Here is a 17,500-nt window from a genome sequence, read left to right as displayed (position 1 = left end):
TGGACAATTGTCAAATATAAGGCCCATCGGAATGATTTCAACATTGAGGAACTTTTGTTATTAGGCTTATCCTGTGGAATCTTTAAAATCCACAATTAGTGCTGGCAGATGGGACACCCATTTTAACTTCTGTCAGTGTGCTAGCAGATGGGACAACCAATTTATCGTCTATCAGAGGGACGGCGCACTTGGCGATACAACACCCTGTCCACGAAGCACCAATCAAACAATTTACAGTCGGATCGGGAATCCAACACAGACAAGACAACTCAAGAGACTCAAGATCTCCAACCTCATTTTTCCTCTCCACTCCCACCTCGCGTGTCTGTGTATTGTACTGTCCTCCCAACAGTGACGACTCCACCTCCATGATCTCTCTTTTCTCTCTCAGACAACATGGACCAACTTTTAATCACTCATAAATGTGATGCCTTCAATTGTCACCATGCCAATTGGCTGAGTGTTGTGTTCTCTCTCATCAGCCATGTCACTGCTGCAAAGGACTTCTGTGACTTCAAAGGACTGACTCAATCCATGACTTTTCCCACCTGGATTTCTCCCAATGGAAAATCTTCCCTTCTGGGTTTGGTGATGAACAACTTCCCTGCCAATGTATCTTTCTCGTCCTCTGCCCAAATTGGCTCATCTGATCATGTGCTTGTGAAGGTCAACATCCCTCTGGCCATTCTCAGAGAACAGCATTAGTGTTGGTGAGTCTGACCGTTCACTCAGGCAAACTGGCTGCCCCTGATATTAATTCAGCCTGGGAATTCTTCCACAGAAACCTGCTCTCCCTTATGCACAGATTCATCCCATCTCATCTTCAGTTAAATCTTACGCATCCTCCCGCTCTTGGTACTCTGAATCCTGTGGTGAGGCAGTTGCTTTAAAACAACTGGCATTCTCCTCCTGGAAGGCAAATCCAACCGAAGGCAACCCAAGATCATTCCACAAAGCCCGCAACAAGTATGTCGAGTCTCAAGAGAGTCAGAAAACAACATCTGTCCAATCTCAAAAATGAGCTTTCAAACTTCTCTCCCTCCTCAAAAACCCGGTGGCACCTTGTGAAGTCTGTCTCTGGTGAATGCTTCCCTTACATCCCTCCCCTCACTTCAAATGACACCGCAGCCGACTCAGCTAGTGAGAAGGCCAAATGCCTCAATTCTGTTACCTTCAAAATCTTGTGTCCCTAACCCCTTTCTCTCAGTACCCACCCTTCCCAGTCGTTCCCAACTGCTCCTGGATTATGTGTTTTTTGCACCTGAGAAGGTGGAAAAGTTTCTGGCAACCCTCGACTCGAGTCTGCAACTGAACCATCAGCTCACATGGCCTAACAGCCTGTTCTGTTGCTCTTGCACTTCATCTCTCTGCCCTTTTCACCCTATCATTTACCTGAGGTAATCCTCCATCTGCTTGGAAAGCAGCAAACATCACACCATCACATAAAAGATGCAAAAACGGATCATCTTAACTACAGTCCAATTAGCTTACTTTCAATCATCAGCAAGGTCATGGAAACCATCATCGAGGTTCACACAAGATCATTTCTTTTCTCCAACGACCTCAGCTCAGATCATCAATTCCAATTCAGACCTGGTTACTCTACCTTGGACATGCTGCTTTTACTCTCTGATCAATGGATGGACTCCCAGAAAAAATTGGAGCCAGTGTAAACTTAGGATGTCATCGGTTATGTGGTTGGGCAGCCGTATTGGATCTAAGCAAAAATCTTTGAAAAAACTTCTCTGAAACTGCTTAACGGATCAATGCAAAACTTGAACAAATTGATCAACTACCCATGGGAAATATAGTTTAATAAAAGTGACATCATCGGTCACTGGTCTGGCAGCCATATTAGATAAAAGAAAAAAAAAATCTTCAAAAAAACAAGAGATGGCTTGCACCAAGTCCTTCTCAAGATTGTATTGGGTAAGTATTCTATGAATACCACCGAGTTGATTTATTGATTGAATGAATGATCGTTTAAAGGCCATTTTTCCCCACGAGAGCAGGAGTTAGCCTTGCGGGCCCCATGACAATCATGGTTCCCTGTTTGAGGCAGTTTTTATGGCCGGATGCCCTTCCTGATGCCAACCTTTAGTCGCCTCTTACGATGCGCAGGGATACGGTGTACCCATTCTAAATCGGGGTACACACCGGGATCATTCATCCCAGCAAGCTGGTACTCAATTTGCCAACCTCGGAAAGATGACAGGCTGAGTCAACCCCCCTGGCATTAATTCAGCAATCGACCGGGATTCAAACTAATGATCCTAGGATCCCATGCCAGCACCCTAACCGCTAAGGCAACACCAGGGTCTTATTGATTTATTGATTAATCAATTAATTGATTAATTTTTCGATTAATAACTAAATAAATTTTGAAAAAGTTACACCTTTGGATGAAACACTGGTGGTTTAGGATGAAACACTGGTATATTAGTCAATAGATTAAGAAATTAATTATTTTACGATTATTCTATATTTTAATTACGCAATTAATCAATCAATTATTGTACACCCCACCCTCCCAATACCGTCTCTCTGTGCTGCATGGCGGTATCGTGTAATGCCACGTGCTGGAAGATTTTTTTAATTTTTTTTTGGCATGGAGGCGGTATGCTTTGAATGTATCTGTACTTGTTTTTTATTAGTTTCTATGTTCTTTTGATTTATCCTTATCTTTATCAAACCTTCTCTTAGCCCCTTACCTAGAGTGGCTTTATGCCTTGTTTGGGGTGATTTCCACTTTAAAAAAAATAGCATATTTCAAAAAGTTGTGGACAGGTTACGACAAAAACTTGGTGAACGAGTTGGGTAGGTGACGAGAACAAGCCGATTAGATTTTGGTTTAAGTCCAGATGCAGACCCAACCTATCAGTGGGATACAAAACGTAAACGGTTTAGCCTTGTGGAGGTATGCGTTCTACCGAGTGTCGTTCTAGTTTTCTTTGTGTTGTGGTTCTTGTTCAAATTAATTTCCGACAATAGGCATTATCTATCAAGTGGAAGCGTTAGGTTGTGGGTGCAAAAGCTGGCGCAATGGCCCAAATGGCCCTTTTACCGGCAAGCCGGTCTTTGCAAAATTATCCGCACCTGAACCCGAACCAGACGTAGTCATCTCGTAGAGCAAGTCCTTGATCGACGTGTACTCTGGGATGTACGACTCATCTGTAAAGGCTTCATCAAAAGGCGGAGTCACCAGAAGTTGCCGGTGCAATCCACGACGGCGCCACAGGAAGAGCATGGCAAGAAGGACAATAAAGAGCAGCAGCAATGGCAAGACGATCACCAGCAACATCCGCAGAGGCTCCGGAAGTCCAACGCCTGGTACACAAGGAAGAACAGCTGTTACCACACCAACTAACCAAGAAGTTTTATCACGCTGTGGATTCAATCCATTTTTAACAATCATTGTCTTGCACTGGCTCTTACATATCCTTTAAAAAAAATTGCACTGACAGCATATGAAAGCTTCTACTCTGATGAGACAAGAACGTCCATAGCTGGAGCTTAATTGTAGATACAAGCTTAGTTGTGAATATGAACAAAAATAGGACAAATTTGAACGATCACCAGAGCTTTGACACAACTGGCATTATCTGGTTCAGTTCAACAGTCTCCTCGAGGATATTAACAAAGCAACTCACTGCTGAGCTTCAAACTGCCTTCCTTCACCAACATCCACACAAACATAATAATTACAAATTGCTCATCATTATAAACAAAGCCAAGGAATTACAGCACAGAAAGCGTTTGAATAGGAAGAAGGGAGGGGGAGGGAAGGCCTACTTGGAGTCGGGGATTGCAAAACGAGGTCTTCACTGTTACACAGGTCCTCTTTACAACAGCGGACAGAAATATCAGGATTGGTGTATTTGCAGATGAACAATGGTGCAAACTCGTTTTCCTTGGAACAGCGCCGGTCATATGTAATCTGTCCATACTGCCTCACGGCAGACGCGATGCACACCCCTTTGGTATGGCACTTGTATTCATCCACCGAGCACGTTTTGCAATGGCATTCGAGAGCTGTGCACACACGACAACGTGAATTTATTCATAAACATTGGTAAAACATGATAAAGACATGAAAAATTATTATTTTATTTTTACATTTGATGGCATTGACTAATAAATAGCACCGCAAAGCAGGCATAACCCCTCAGCCCATGCATGGTGGAAACCAATTTCAAGATGGCTGCCGTGGCGGCCATATTGAAAATCGCAGCGCACCCATGAACCTTCCTCTACATAACCCCAACACACTGTAAAAATGGATTTAATCGGACAAGCCGTTCTGCTCGAAATTGACGGAAACCAAAAGTTTACGGAAGCCCAGATGGCTGCCGTGGCGGCCATATTGAAAATAGCAGCGCGCCCATTTTCGAAAGGAACCTTCCTCTACTCAACCTCAACACACACTGCAAAAATGGATTTAATCGGAGAAGCCGTTCTCCTTGAAATTTACGGAAACCAAAAGTTGCATGCCCGGACGACAATAACCCTGAGCCCAATTTGGGCTGAGGGGTGAAAATTGAAATTGTAATCACATACTGTATTTATTAAATAGTAATAATCACTTTTTTTTTTAGGTAGACAGACAGCAACCACCCAGGGTAGTACTATCGTTCTGACTTAGGAGCGTTAAAGTGGTGCCTGGAATCATCTTACACTCTCCGTGTCAGGATTGCTGGTCTTACTTTGTCTCACTCAAGCTAAAGCTACCGGGCCCAGCCTCAACCTCTTTCTCGCAAACAAACACCATACACTTTTCATCATACACATTTCTTCTCTTTTATTTAAGGCCTGGCCTCGATGAGGGCTATAGAATCTGTGCCTGGAGCCTTCAACATATATATATATATATTGTTGCGGTTGTGAGAATAGAGGTAACCCCCCCCTCTTAGTTATTTTAACCGCAACATGTAGCCTCGCTTAGTACAGTTATTTATTATTAAATGTAAGCATAGTCTCCTTTCCTGTGTTCGTGTGCGTTGAGCAGGCCAGTAAGTGTAGGCCTCAATTGGGCTAGAATGCCATGTGCTAGGGCCTAGAACAAGTCTGGCAGGCCCGAAGGAGGAGCTGCAGGGGAGTGGCTGGTAAGCGGCAGGCAGCCAATGAACGCTCAAGGGGAGTGGCTAACAACGACAGCCGGGGGAGGGGCTTGGAATATTCTGGTGGGACTCTGGGAGGGGCTATAAGACCCTGCCCCGGGCCCCCGCCCCAGTGAGAGCTGGTAGAAGAGTTGTGTCGATAGTCAGAGCTTCTGTCTGAGAGGTGTGTGAACGAACTCGCTCTGTGAACGGTCTCGCTCCTGCCCGCTGCCCCCGAACAATCTCCTCCGTGTTAAACTCCCTCTGTCATAGAGAGGTGTGATCGAGAAATAGCACGAACTCTCCCTGTGCCCTGCGCTCTGCTGCCTGATAACAGCGATTGCGAGGACGGTCCCTCCCGGGGCCACAGTCGCCAACGAGCTCCCTGCACGCGTGCCGCGAATGCCTCGAGGGACACGCCCGGCGAGCTGACCGGAGCGAACGGCGCCAAGGACGCGTTTGGAGCGAGTACTTTTCCTTCCTTTTTCCCCCCGCGTGAGTGAGTGGGCCCTTGTCCGGGTATTAAGATAAGGCTGATTAAGTATCTGCTCTGTGTCTCTTTATCCTGATCATTGTAAATTGTATAATAAACCTGTGTTCTTCCTTCCATTTGGTCGTTCATGTCATTTTCCACCATTCGCTTCGCACTGTACAAATAAGACCGCTCAATCGGGTTCAATAAGAAGTAACGGCACGAGTCACGTGACACGCAAACTGCTCGGGCGTATCAGAACAGCGTGATTCGTGTGAGGTCCAGTCCCCGTTCTCGTGGCGGCGTGTGTATCGAAGGTACTTAGGGAATCGACCAGATACCCTTCCGCACGCTCGCTACGGGAGTGGCGGCTCGGCCTCGGGGACTCGAAGCTCGAGGGGGAAAAGGGTTTAACCCCCCTCTGTACATCGACGGGCTCGAGACAAATTGGTGTCAGGAGTGGAATAATTGGACCTAGAGTGCGCTTCACATGCTCGAAATTACGAGCGTAAGAAATTTAGTTTTAAAATCAAATTTAAATTCGTACAATGGCTGGCCAAGACGACCAAATGCCGGTGGGAATAAGACGAGGAAGAACTAATGGCCCAGGACCAGCAGGGAGAGTTGGTAATGGAGGAAGTTGACGAGGGTGCTGCAGTTGGTGAAGAAAATGGCGACGCCTCGCACGTGGCGGCGAGAGCCGAGGCCGCGGCGCCAATGGATATGGGCCTTTTTATGGTGCAAGTCACGGCGTGCCTCAGTGAATTGAAAGAAATGGGGGACAAATCCACCAGGGAAAGGAAAGAAATGAGAGAGGAATCCAGGTGTAACATGGAAAAATTGAGGGAGGAATCCAGGTGCGATATGCAGAAGATGAGGGCAGAGTCAAGAAGGGATATGAAAAAGGCAGGGGAGGACATTGGGTGCAGGCTGAGCGGGAAGGTCGCGGTGGTACGCGACGAGATGACGCGGTGCGGAGAACGCGTGGGGAGCGAGGTAAAGCGGCGCACAGCCAAATTGACGGGGGCTATGAGAGTCGCGACGCAAGAGGAAATGGTAGAGAAGCCGACGATCGTCAAGTTGGGAAAGAAAATTTTGGGGACGCCGAGGAAGGTCGAATTGGAAGACGAAATTTTAGGGGCGCCGACGATCGTCGTGTTAGAAGAGATAATTGGAATTAGAAAGACTGGGGCAGAAGAGACAGAGAATAAATCACGGGAGGTGGTGATAGAGCCTGAACAAAGTCTGTGTTTGCACCGTGATGCCGTGCTTGCTAACTAAATAAAAAGTTTGCAGGTGCTGGCGGAGAAGGAGGGCCCCGAGGTGAGTAATAATGGCGGGAAGGTGTTTGGCGCGAACGGGTGCTTGGCGCGCTTGAGAGAGAAGCGAGACCTGGGCTTTCGCGGAAGTCCCATTGTGCGGTGTACGAGGGAGAGTGGTACGGAGTGCGAGGAGCGATAGTGCGTACCGGAATGCGTGGAGAAAGTGTTACGGAGTGTGAGAAAGAGAGCACACCGGAGTGTGTGTGGGAAGAGTGTGCACCGGAGTGTGCGATGGCTAAGTGTGTAGAAGAGGAGTGTGCACTGGAGTGTGTGAAGGAGTGCACACCTGAGAGTGTGAAAGAAGAGTGCACAGCCGAGTGTGTGAAGGGCGCGTGTGCACCGGAGTGTGCGATAGCGGATGTGAGGGAGAATGCACACCGGAGTGTGTATGGGACGAGTGTGCACCGGAGTGCGAGCAAGAATGCACAACGAAGTGTGTGAAAGGTGCGTGTGCGCCTGGGTGTGCGAGTGTGGAGTGGGTCCCGCGTGGTGAGGACGCGGCCCAGGCATCGACACCGGCCGGGGTAGCGTTTAGCGGGACGAGTAGCGAACGCGAGCCCCGGGTGAGTTGTGTTCTGCAGGGACCGGAGGGGATCGGTGCTGCGTCGGTCTCGCAAGGACCGGCGTGCACGGTTCGTACCTCCGCCCCCCGCACTGTATGGTTGGCACCGTGCCGTGGCGGCAAGGGACGACCGGGTTCGAGGGGAGGTATGGGTTATCGGAGCCACGCACCTTATCGGGTGAGGTGCGGGACCGCGAGGCCCCGCGCAGGGATGGAGCCCGGCACCTGGGCCCATCAATCCCTCCCCCCTTGGATCGTAAATGCCGGACGGACACCCCACACAGGCGACCAACCACCCGCATGGATCGCTCGGCCCTTCGAGGCCAAGCCGTGACAATGTACCTCCATAGATGGGGGCTCATAGTTTAGAGGACTGATGAGAGTAGCGTGCCCCACATGGGGGAATGGTAGTGTCACCATTACTCCCACGGGGGGGGCCCATGAGCATTAGTTTAGGGGGATGGCAGTGTTAGGCACATGGAGGGGCCAGCAATGGTTGCCTCCATGGGGCACCAAAGCTAGCCGAGGGAGGGCTAGGTTAATGTTAGGGATTTAGAAGACCTTAGGGACAAGAGTTAAGTAAGACACCTGAACTGTAGAGGGGATGTAGACAGTTTAGGTGGTTGTTAAGAAAAGGGTGTGCATAGTTTAAAGGGACGACGAGGGAAGCACGAGTTTTAGGGGAAATTAGTTAGGTAGATGATGCTGTGTGTTTGAGGAATTGTGAGTGAGACAAATGGAATTGTGTTGGTGTGTGGAAGTAAATGGTGTGCAAGATATTTGGGTGCGAAATAAATGGTGTGAAAGTAATGGTGTGGAAGTAAAAGGTGTCGAATGCATGGTACGAAGGATGGAATGGGAGGAAGTGGAACCCATTCGTGAAAGCCTGGGGTGGGTAGTGAAAAGCCAGGTAGAGGGCATAGGCAAATTGCATGGATATTGACACCTGTGGTGCGGGTAGTAGAAAGTAGTGTTTTGTAGGGTGCATGAGACTGTGGCCTGTATGCTGGCTGGGCGTGTGGCTTAATTAGTGCGTGTAGTTATTGGGGCACTCCATCACTGGTAGCTTGTCGGCCAGGTAATGCCACAGGTAAGCTCTGGGAGCCAGTTAGGATAGCGAGTGAGTGGGGCCCGAGAATCCCAGGAGAGGACCCGGTTTGCCCGATGCCGAGGTGGGCATAGAGGGGGTAAGTGCCAGGGAGGGCCTTCCCCAGTTAGTGTAGTTGTCAGGAGCAGGAAAGCTCAGGAGGCGGCTTCAGTGGCGGAGGTGCGCAGGTAGGTGGACCTGCTGGTGGAGCCACACGACCCAGCCCCGAAATTGTGCGAGGGCACAGATTGAAAATTTGTGGGGGTGAGACACAAATTCGGAGGGCACCACAGTGTGGGCAATGGGAATTCGGGTTCTTAGAACCACATAGTTTAAAGAGGCCGATTGGCAGGGTACGACCCCGGGTAGTTTAAATGAGTACTGCTGTTAGTGTAGTTAGGATGAGAAATCCCTTCGCACCATCCACAGCCAGTCACAGAGGAGGACGAGCTTCACACCGCAAGGGTCTGTAAGCCGTTTGGAAAATGAGATGCATCACGACGTGGGTGAGACATTGTTCTGTTCCATCCCTTCCTTCATGGGAGGGATTTGGAGACTAATTTGGCATTAGGGGGGGGGGGGGGGTATGGGAGACAAGACATAGAGACGAATTGTAAATACAAGGGGGGCTAGGGTAGTGCAGCCAACGGTGGGGGGTACGGACGGCTAGAGACGAGCTTCCTCCGCTCGCTCTTCCGCGTCCCTCGCATCGCACTACGCATGGTGGTGCCTGGTCACCTTGTTTTTCATGTGCTACCGCATGCCTTTCCCTTTGCTTGTTGCACCTTGTCTTCCCTCCCCGCCCCATGACCATTTTGGAGGCCGAACTGTGCAGCATCCATTCTGCCATCACACCTGTGCAGCACCTTGCTGCCAGTCCTTTTGCTGCACCCTTGCTACACCTGTGCAGCTGAACTGTGCAGGACTTTGCTGCCAAAACCACCTTTTGCTGCACCTTTGCCACACCTATAGACCACAAGCCTTGTGGCCTCGCACCTCTGCTGTGTAGCATCTTGCTGCAAACTCATCTTGCACCTTCGGACCACTTGTTGACTGGCACTGACGCCACGCAGTTGGACCACGTCAGAGTGGCCCTGTTGGCAATGGGAAATAAAAGGAAATTGTGTGCTATTGTGTGCTAGTGATGAAGATGGAAGATTTAGATGGCCCTGATGCTTCACATGGCCTGTATGCCGGTCAGGGCCAGCCGGTTTTGTTAGCCGCACACAGAAGATGCAAGAGGCAAGATGCAAGCAGCAAGTGCCATATGAGTGTTGATTTTCTCTCCTCCAATTTATTTTCCAAAGTGCAGGTCCTGGGACATAGAATTGTAAATATACGTGCTTGTAAATATAAGAATGTTGCCCACCGGCTATGTGTGCAGTTTACAAAATTCCGGAAATACTCGGATAGTTGTGGGTGTGAGTCTGTTAGAATAGCTGCTCAACGCATTAGGAGGGACATATCTAGTGTTAAATATGCCACACACATGGGTCAGAATAAATGTTAGGGGATTACACCTATGTGTCACATTTAAAAGTAAACGTAAAATTGCATGCCAGACTCTACCGGTCGTTCCAATGTTGGGGTCGACTTGGGACGAGTCTGGTGAGAGAGGGGGGTAGTGTTGCAGTTGTGAGAATAAAGGTAACCCCCCCCCCTCTTAGTTATTTGCACCGCAACATGCAGCCTCGCTTAGTACAGTTATTTCTTATTAAATGTAAGCATAGTCTCCTTTCCTGTGTTAGTGTGCGTTGAGCAGGCCAGTAAGTGTAGGCCTCAATTGGGCTAGAATGCCATGTGCTAGGGCCTAGAACAAGTCTGGCAGGCCAGAAGGAGGAGCTGCAGGGGAGTGGCCGGTAAGCGGCAGGCAGCCAATGAACGCTCAAGGGGAGTGTCTAACAACGGCAGCCGGGGGAGGGGCTTGGAATATTCTGGTGGGACTCTGGGAGGAGCTATAAGACCCTGCCCCGGGCCCCCGCCCCAGTGAGAGCTGGTAGGAGAGTTGTGTCGATAGTCGGAGCTTCTGTCCGAGAGGTGTGTGAACGAACTCGCTCTGTGAATGGTCTCGCTTTTGCCCGCTGCCCCCGAACGATCTCCTCCGTGTTAAGCTCCCTCTGTCATAGAGAGGTGTGATCGAGAAATAGCACAAACTCTCACTGTGCCCTGCGCTCTGCTGCCTGATAACAGTGCTTGCGAGGACGGTCCCTCCCGGGGCCACAGACGCCAACGAGCTCCCTGCACGTGTGCCGCGAACGCCTCGAGGGACACGCCCGGCGAGCTGACCGGAGCGAACGGCGCCAAGGATGCGTTTGGAGCGCGTACTTTTCCTTCCTTCTTTCCCCCGCGTGAGTGAGTGGGCCCTTGTCCGGGTATTAAGATAAGGCTGATTAAGTTTCTGTTCTGTGTCTCTTTATCCTGATCATTGTAAATTGTATAATAAACCTGTGTTCTTCCTTCCATTTGGTCGTTCATGTCATTTTCCACCATTGGTTTCGCACTGTACGAATAAGACCGCTCAATCGGGTTCAATAAGAAGTAACGGCACGAGTCACGTGACACGCAACCCGCTCAGGCGTATCATAACAGCGTGATTCGTGTGAGGTCCAGTCCCCGTTCTCGTGGCGGCGTGTGTATCAAAGGTACTTAGGGAATCGACCAGATACCCTTCCGCACGCTCGCTACGGGAGTGGCGGCTCGGCCTCATGGACTCTAATCTCGAGGGGGGAAAGGGTTTAACCCCCCTCTGTACGTCGACGGGCTCGAGATCGGCAACAATATATATATATATATATATATATACGATATATATATATATATATATATATATATATATATATATATATATATATATATATATATATATATATATATATATATATATATATATATATATATATATATACCCACCCTGCTAATGCAAAGACACAAACAAAACTAGAAATGGCACTTTATAACTGCTGGCAGCACCAAGAAGTCCCGCTATGATACAGCCCCGCAATGATCGCACACATGACTCATGACGTCCTCTTTATAAAACTGAATTCACAATCACATTTTAAATATTCCAATTTTTTTTTATAATGGCTGCCATACCATGTAAACTATGACATTTAAATTATCAAACTATATTCCAAAACTCTCGTTGATCATGTGTGTGAAGTTTCAAATCTATCTTGAAAGCCTGGATCCGTTCTGGAGAACATAAAATTATTAGGGTTTCTTAGTCTTCAAATAATTAAAAAGTTCTGGCTGCCATATCGTGCAACCAATCAAGTTGAAATTTAACACATGCATTCCGCTTGACGACTGGATCATACTTGTAAAGTTTGACTTCAATTGAGAGAGTTTCAGAGAGATCGTTATTTATTTATTTATTTTCCTTTGATCCAATATGGCTGCCCAACCACATGATATTTGACGTCATAGATTTACACTCTGGCTCTAACTTGATAGGGGATAAGGTGTGTGAGGTTTCGTGTTGATCGGATTAGGTTTGTTTCTCTATCCACTACGGCTGCAAAACCATGTGACCCATGACATCTCATTTTCACATTATATGCAGCAATTGTGTTCGATGATATTTGGCAAGTTTCACTTCGATAGGTTCAGCTGTTTCAAATAAACAATTATTCCCTTCCACCCCACTTTCATCCAACATGGGTGCCAGACCATATGACCGAAGATATATTTGTGAATACCCTATATTCCCCAAGGCTAGTGATCTTTCCTGGGAAAACAACATTTTCAAGCTGGCCTCCAAAGCCAGTCGCCGACTGGCCATCCTCCATCGTGCGAAGTCCTTTCTGGGCACCTCTGAGCTCCTCATCACATACAAAGCTTTCGTCGGCAGCTTAATGGAATACTGCTCTCCCCTCTGGGCTGGTGCTCCTGCCTCACACCTAGGTCGGCTTCACGCTGAAGAAACCAAAGCTTTCAGAATCATTGGAATCTCCCACGATGTAGCTGATTGTGAGGGCCTTTCACTCTCTCACTGCAGACAGGTTCGTGGCCTGTCTGTCTTCTACCGACTCCTCTCCGGCCTAGCTCCCCCCACTCTGTCTGTGCTCTGTCCCCCAAATATTTCCGACAGGTCACACAAGCTCTGCCAGCAACCCTCTTCTGGTGAAACTGCCAAAATCAAGACTCTCTGCTCACCTTCACTCTTTCATTCCTCTTTTCTCCCGCCTCTGGAACAATCTCCCACTTTCTCTTCAATCCCACTCCTCCCTCCAGGTCTTCAAAACAGCTGTTCACCACCATCTCTTATCTTCCCCCATCCAAAACATTGATCTTTTCTACCCGCATTAATGCACCCCAAATCTACCTTTTTCAAATTCCGACTTCTTTCCTGAAAGTCCGAGTAGTATCCATTTGTTTTATACCGTGTACCCCTCCTTCCTCCCTCCCCCCAAACCACGCCCCAGCTGTCTCCCTTCCACAGATCTAACAATGTCCCTGTTCTCTACTGTTGTTGTGCTTGTGTGCTTCCCTCTCTCCCCATCTTGTCTCCCACTCCCTTAATTACCCTGCGCTCGCGAAGCGAAAAGCGGGGTTGAGCAATGGGTTGCGTACGTGTGCAGTGTGTGTGCCGTGTGGCGTACGCCGTACGCGCAGTGTCTGCATTTTAAAAATTCATTTTCTCGGCAACCGTTGGCCCGATTGACATGAAATTTTACCGTAGGAGCGTCTCTGCCTGTCGATGTTTTTGCTGATAATTATGACGTCATAGGTCACGTGGTATGGACGCCATCTTGGAAAAACGTTACACCTCTATATCTCCCAAACCCCTTAATGGAGAAAATTGAAACATGGCTCATTGTCAAGTACACCCCATGGGGAATAAGATATGTTAATGATGATGTTATAGGTGCCTCCATTATGATCGCTTGATCTGATCAGTATGAAAATTTATTTTACCTCTGCAACTTAGTCCAATGAACATGAAATTTTCAGAATACGAGCGGCTCCTCCTCTAGAATTGTTCTAATGACAATTATGACGTCATTAGTCACGTGGTACAGGCACCAACTTGGAAAAATCGAAAAAAGTTGCACCTCTATCTCAGAAACCACTCCATGGAAAAAATTGAAATATGGCTCAATGTCAAGCATTCCCCTTGGGGAATAAGATATGTTAATGATGTCATCAGTACTGTAAAAATGACGTCATAATTCAGCAAGTACAACGCTTTTTTTTTTCTTTTTTCTTTTTTGTATACTGAATCGAGGCTCGTGAAAGAGCTAACATTTACTTCACAAACAAATCAACCAAACAAAATATATAAAAAGCTTGATTGATTCGATCAGTATGAATTTTTTCTCTGCAATTCTTGGACCGATTGACATGAAATTTTCACCATAGGAGCGCCTCCTCCTGTAGAATATTTTAATGATAATTATGACGTCATAGTTCAGCGGTGAAGGCACCATCTTGCAAAAAAAAACTTTGCCCCTCTATATCTCCGACCCCGATCCATGGAAAAAATTTAACATGGCTCATTGTCAAGTACCTCCCATAGGGAATAAGATATGTTAATGATGATGGCATCGGTGCCTTCATTATGACGTCATATTTCGACAAGTATAACGCTTGATTCGATAAGTAATGAAATTTTTTTCCTTAGCAACTGTTGGTCCGATGGACACTAAATCTTCACCATAGGAGCGCATCCTCCCATATAATTTTTTTAATGATAATTATGACATCATAGGTCACGTAGTACAGACGCCATCTTGGAAAAAACGAAAAACATTGCACCTCCATATCTCCGAAACCTCTACATGGAAAACAAGAAAGAGCAGAGATCGCAGACCCTCGCCAGGATGTTTTCTCGTGTTTTTTAAGGCTTTTGTGTCAAAACAACTATGGCGGCCGAAACATGACCGATGACGTCATCATTATTTATTTTTTTCTCCACCAATTTATCCCCAGATGACGCTGAATAAATTTTAAACTTCGCACCTCTATCTCTGAAACAACTCCATGGAAAAAGTTGAGACCTGGCTCATTGTCAACTACTCCCCATGAGGAATAAGATGTGTTGATGGTGATGTCATCGGTGCCTTAATTATGACGTCATAATTCGACCAGTGCAATGCTTGATCTGATCAGTATGAATAAAACAAAAATTCCTCTGCAACTGTTAGTCCGATGGACACGAAATTTTCAGAATGTGTGGCTCCTCCTGCATAATTGTTTAGTGATAATTACAACGTCATAGGTCAAGTGGTGCAGACGCCATCTTGGAAAAATATCGAAAAAAGTTGCACCTCTATATCTCCGAAACCGCTGCATGGAAAAAATTGAAACATGGCTCATTGTAAAGAACTCCATATGGGGAATAGGTGTTGTTAACGATGACGTCAGTGGTGCCATAATTATGACATCATAATTCGACAGGGACAACGCTTAGTCTGATCAGTTTGAAATTATGAGCGTGATCTATGCAATTATATTAGAGAATATAAATTGATGATGTCATCGCTCATGTGGTCTAGCAGCTATATGGGATCAAATTTTTAAAATGTTCAAAAACAGAAGAGTTGGCTCGGAACAAGTTGACTGCGCAGGGTAAGTATTCTATGAATACCATCTGGTTATGTTTTGTGTGTCCACTTATGTTTTTGTGTTCAATGTGTTAGCTCTTACACGATCCTCAACTTTGTATACAAAAAATATATATTAAAAAACTGCTTCATCTAAATATGTAACCTTTTGAAAATTAACTAAGTAATTAATAAAAAAAATTAATAATCAATTGATTAATTAATAAATCAAAAATACCCTTTATAGCCACATAACTTGGTCACTGTCATATCCAAATTTCAGCTTCCTAGCTCAAAAGATGCCCGAGATATTGCCCAGATCAAAAAGAAAATAAAAAAGTTCTTATTAAATCGATAGTAATTAATAAATTAATTGACTAATCAAAAATAAAAAAATAGTTCTGCCGAAGCATGTACTCATTATTGTGTCAAAATTTCCGTTTCATAGCTCAAAGAATGGCTGAGATATCACCTGGACAAACAAGAAAACAAGAAATATGTCGTGCATAGCACGATACTTGCGGAATCCCTAAAATAAGTAGTTGACATTTTGGCCTATGTTGACCTCAAAATGATTGGGGGTTGAATTCAGTGATCTGATATGCAAATCCTCCAAATTTCAAGTCAATCAGATGACAATTGATGATTTTAGAAGTTTGGCCTATGTTGACATTTTGACCTCAAAAGCAATAGGCTTCTTCCTTATGGACAACTCTACCATTTGGTCCACCAAGTTTGGCCAACTCTACCAAGTTTTGTAAAGATTAGTTTAAAATTGTGACCTGTGGGCGATTGACATACAGACAGACAATCAAACAGACAGAATATCGCACAAGACCAACCAATATACTTGAAAAATCTTAAATTTTCACAGGTAACAAACAAACGGAGTGAAAAATGAGCGCATGAAAAAAAAAAACACAGAAAAATCAGCGAAAAAATATATATATTCCCTTTCAGCACGCGTCATCACCGGGCCCCTTCGGTGCCGACGATGACGCCATGCAGCACCTGGAGATGGAATAAGGAGGGAGCGGTGTACAGAACTGTACAATAATAATAAACAGAAGAAAAACAATCGGCTTCCAGCCTGGAAGGCTTGTTACCGTTCCTAGAACAAGATGGTTCTGCACAATCCAGTGACTGCATTTGATTTTCAATCAAAATAAACCAGGTTTTAAAGACCCATCATTATATTACACTTACCATCAGAGGAGTGCAAGCAAACGAGTTTAACAGGTAGGACTGGTAGGTGTATGGTGTTTTTTTGAAAGGGACCAAAATAAACATTGTAAAAAGCAAAATAGGGACGTGTGGAGGCAAGTTATGGTGAGCTTCATGCCAATGGGAGAAGGGATAAAGGCGTTGGGGTGGGGAGGGAACGGGGTGAATGTGGTGGATGTGAGAGGGGAAGGGAAGGCGTTGAAGGTGGTGGATGCAAGAGGGGATGGGGAGGGGTTGAAGGCGGTGGATGTGAGAGGGGAAGGAAAGGCGTTGGGGTGGGGAGGGAACGGGGTGAATGTGGTGGATGTGAGAGGGGAAGGGAAGGCGTTGAAGGTGGTGGATGCAAGAGGGGATGGGGAGGGGTTGAAGGCGGTGGATGTGAGAGGGGAAGGAAAGGCGTTGAAGGCGGTGGATGCAAGAGGGGATGGGAAGGCGTTGAAGGTGGTGGATGTGAGAGGGGAAGGAAAGGCGTTGAAGGTGGTGGATGCAAGAGGAGATGGGAAGGCGTTGAAGGTGGTGGATGTGAGAGGGGATGGGGAGGGGTTGAAGGCGGTGGATGCAAGAGGGGATGGGAAGGCGTTGAAGGTGGTGGATGCAAGAGGGGATGGGGAGGGGTTGAAGGCGGTGGATGCGAGAGGGGAAGGAAAGGCGTTGAAGGTGGTGGATGCAAGAGGGGATGGGAAGGCGTTGAAGGTGGTGGATGCGAGAGGGGATGGGAAAGGGTTGAAGGCGGTGGATGTGAGAGGGGAAGGAAAGGCGTTGAAGGTGGTGGATGCAAGAGGGGATGGGAAGGCGTTGAAGGTGGTGGATGTGAGAGGGGAAGGAAAGGCGTTGGATGCAAGAGGGGAAGGGGAGGAGTTGAAGGCGGTGGATGTGAGAGGGGAAGAGAAGGCGTTGAAGGTGGTGGATGCAAGAGGGGAAGGGGAGGGGTTGAAGGTGGTGGATGCAAGAGGGGAAGGGAAGGCGTTGAAGGTGGTGGATGCAAGAGGGGATGGGACGGCGTTGAAGGCGGTGGATGTGAGAGGGGAAGGAAAGGCGTTGAAGGTGGTGGATGCAAGAGGGGATGGGACGGCGTTGAAGGCGGTGGATGTGAGAGGGGAAGGAAAGGCGTTGAAGGTGGTGGATGCAAGAGGGGAAGGAAAGGCGTTGAAGGTGGTGGATGCAAGAGGGGAAGGAAAGGCGTTGAAGG

General features: G+C 47.1%; 1 protein-coding gene across 1 annotated transcript in view; it reads right to left on the bottom strand.

Moving 5' to 3' along the window:
- Positions 1-17,500, bottom strand: part of LOC137417127 (TGF-beta receptor type-1) — a 79,612-nt gene that overhangs the window by 57,736 nt on the left and 4,376 nt on the right. Inside the window, exons 2-3 of the mRNA XM_068102908.2 lie at positions 3,793-4,032; positions 3,097-3,327 (exon numbers count right to left, since the gene is read on the bottom strand). Of these exons, the coding sequence (XP_067959009.1) occupies positions 3,097-3,327; positions 3,793-4,032 (471 nt within the window). The remainder of the gene's footprint in view (positions 1-3,096; positions 3,328-3,792; positions 4,033-17,500) is intronic.

This window comes from Myxine glutinosa, chromosome 7 (genome assembly GCF_964187855.1).
Source record: "Myxine glutinosa chromosome 7, kmMyxGlut1.1, whole genome shotgun sequence".
NCBI lineage: Eukaryota > Metazoa > Chordata > Myxini > Myxiniformes > Myxinidae > Myxine > Myxine glutinosa.
The sequence above is the reverse complement of the archived record's forward strand: the minus strand, read 5'-3'. Positions and strand labels throughout refer to the sequence as shown.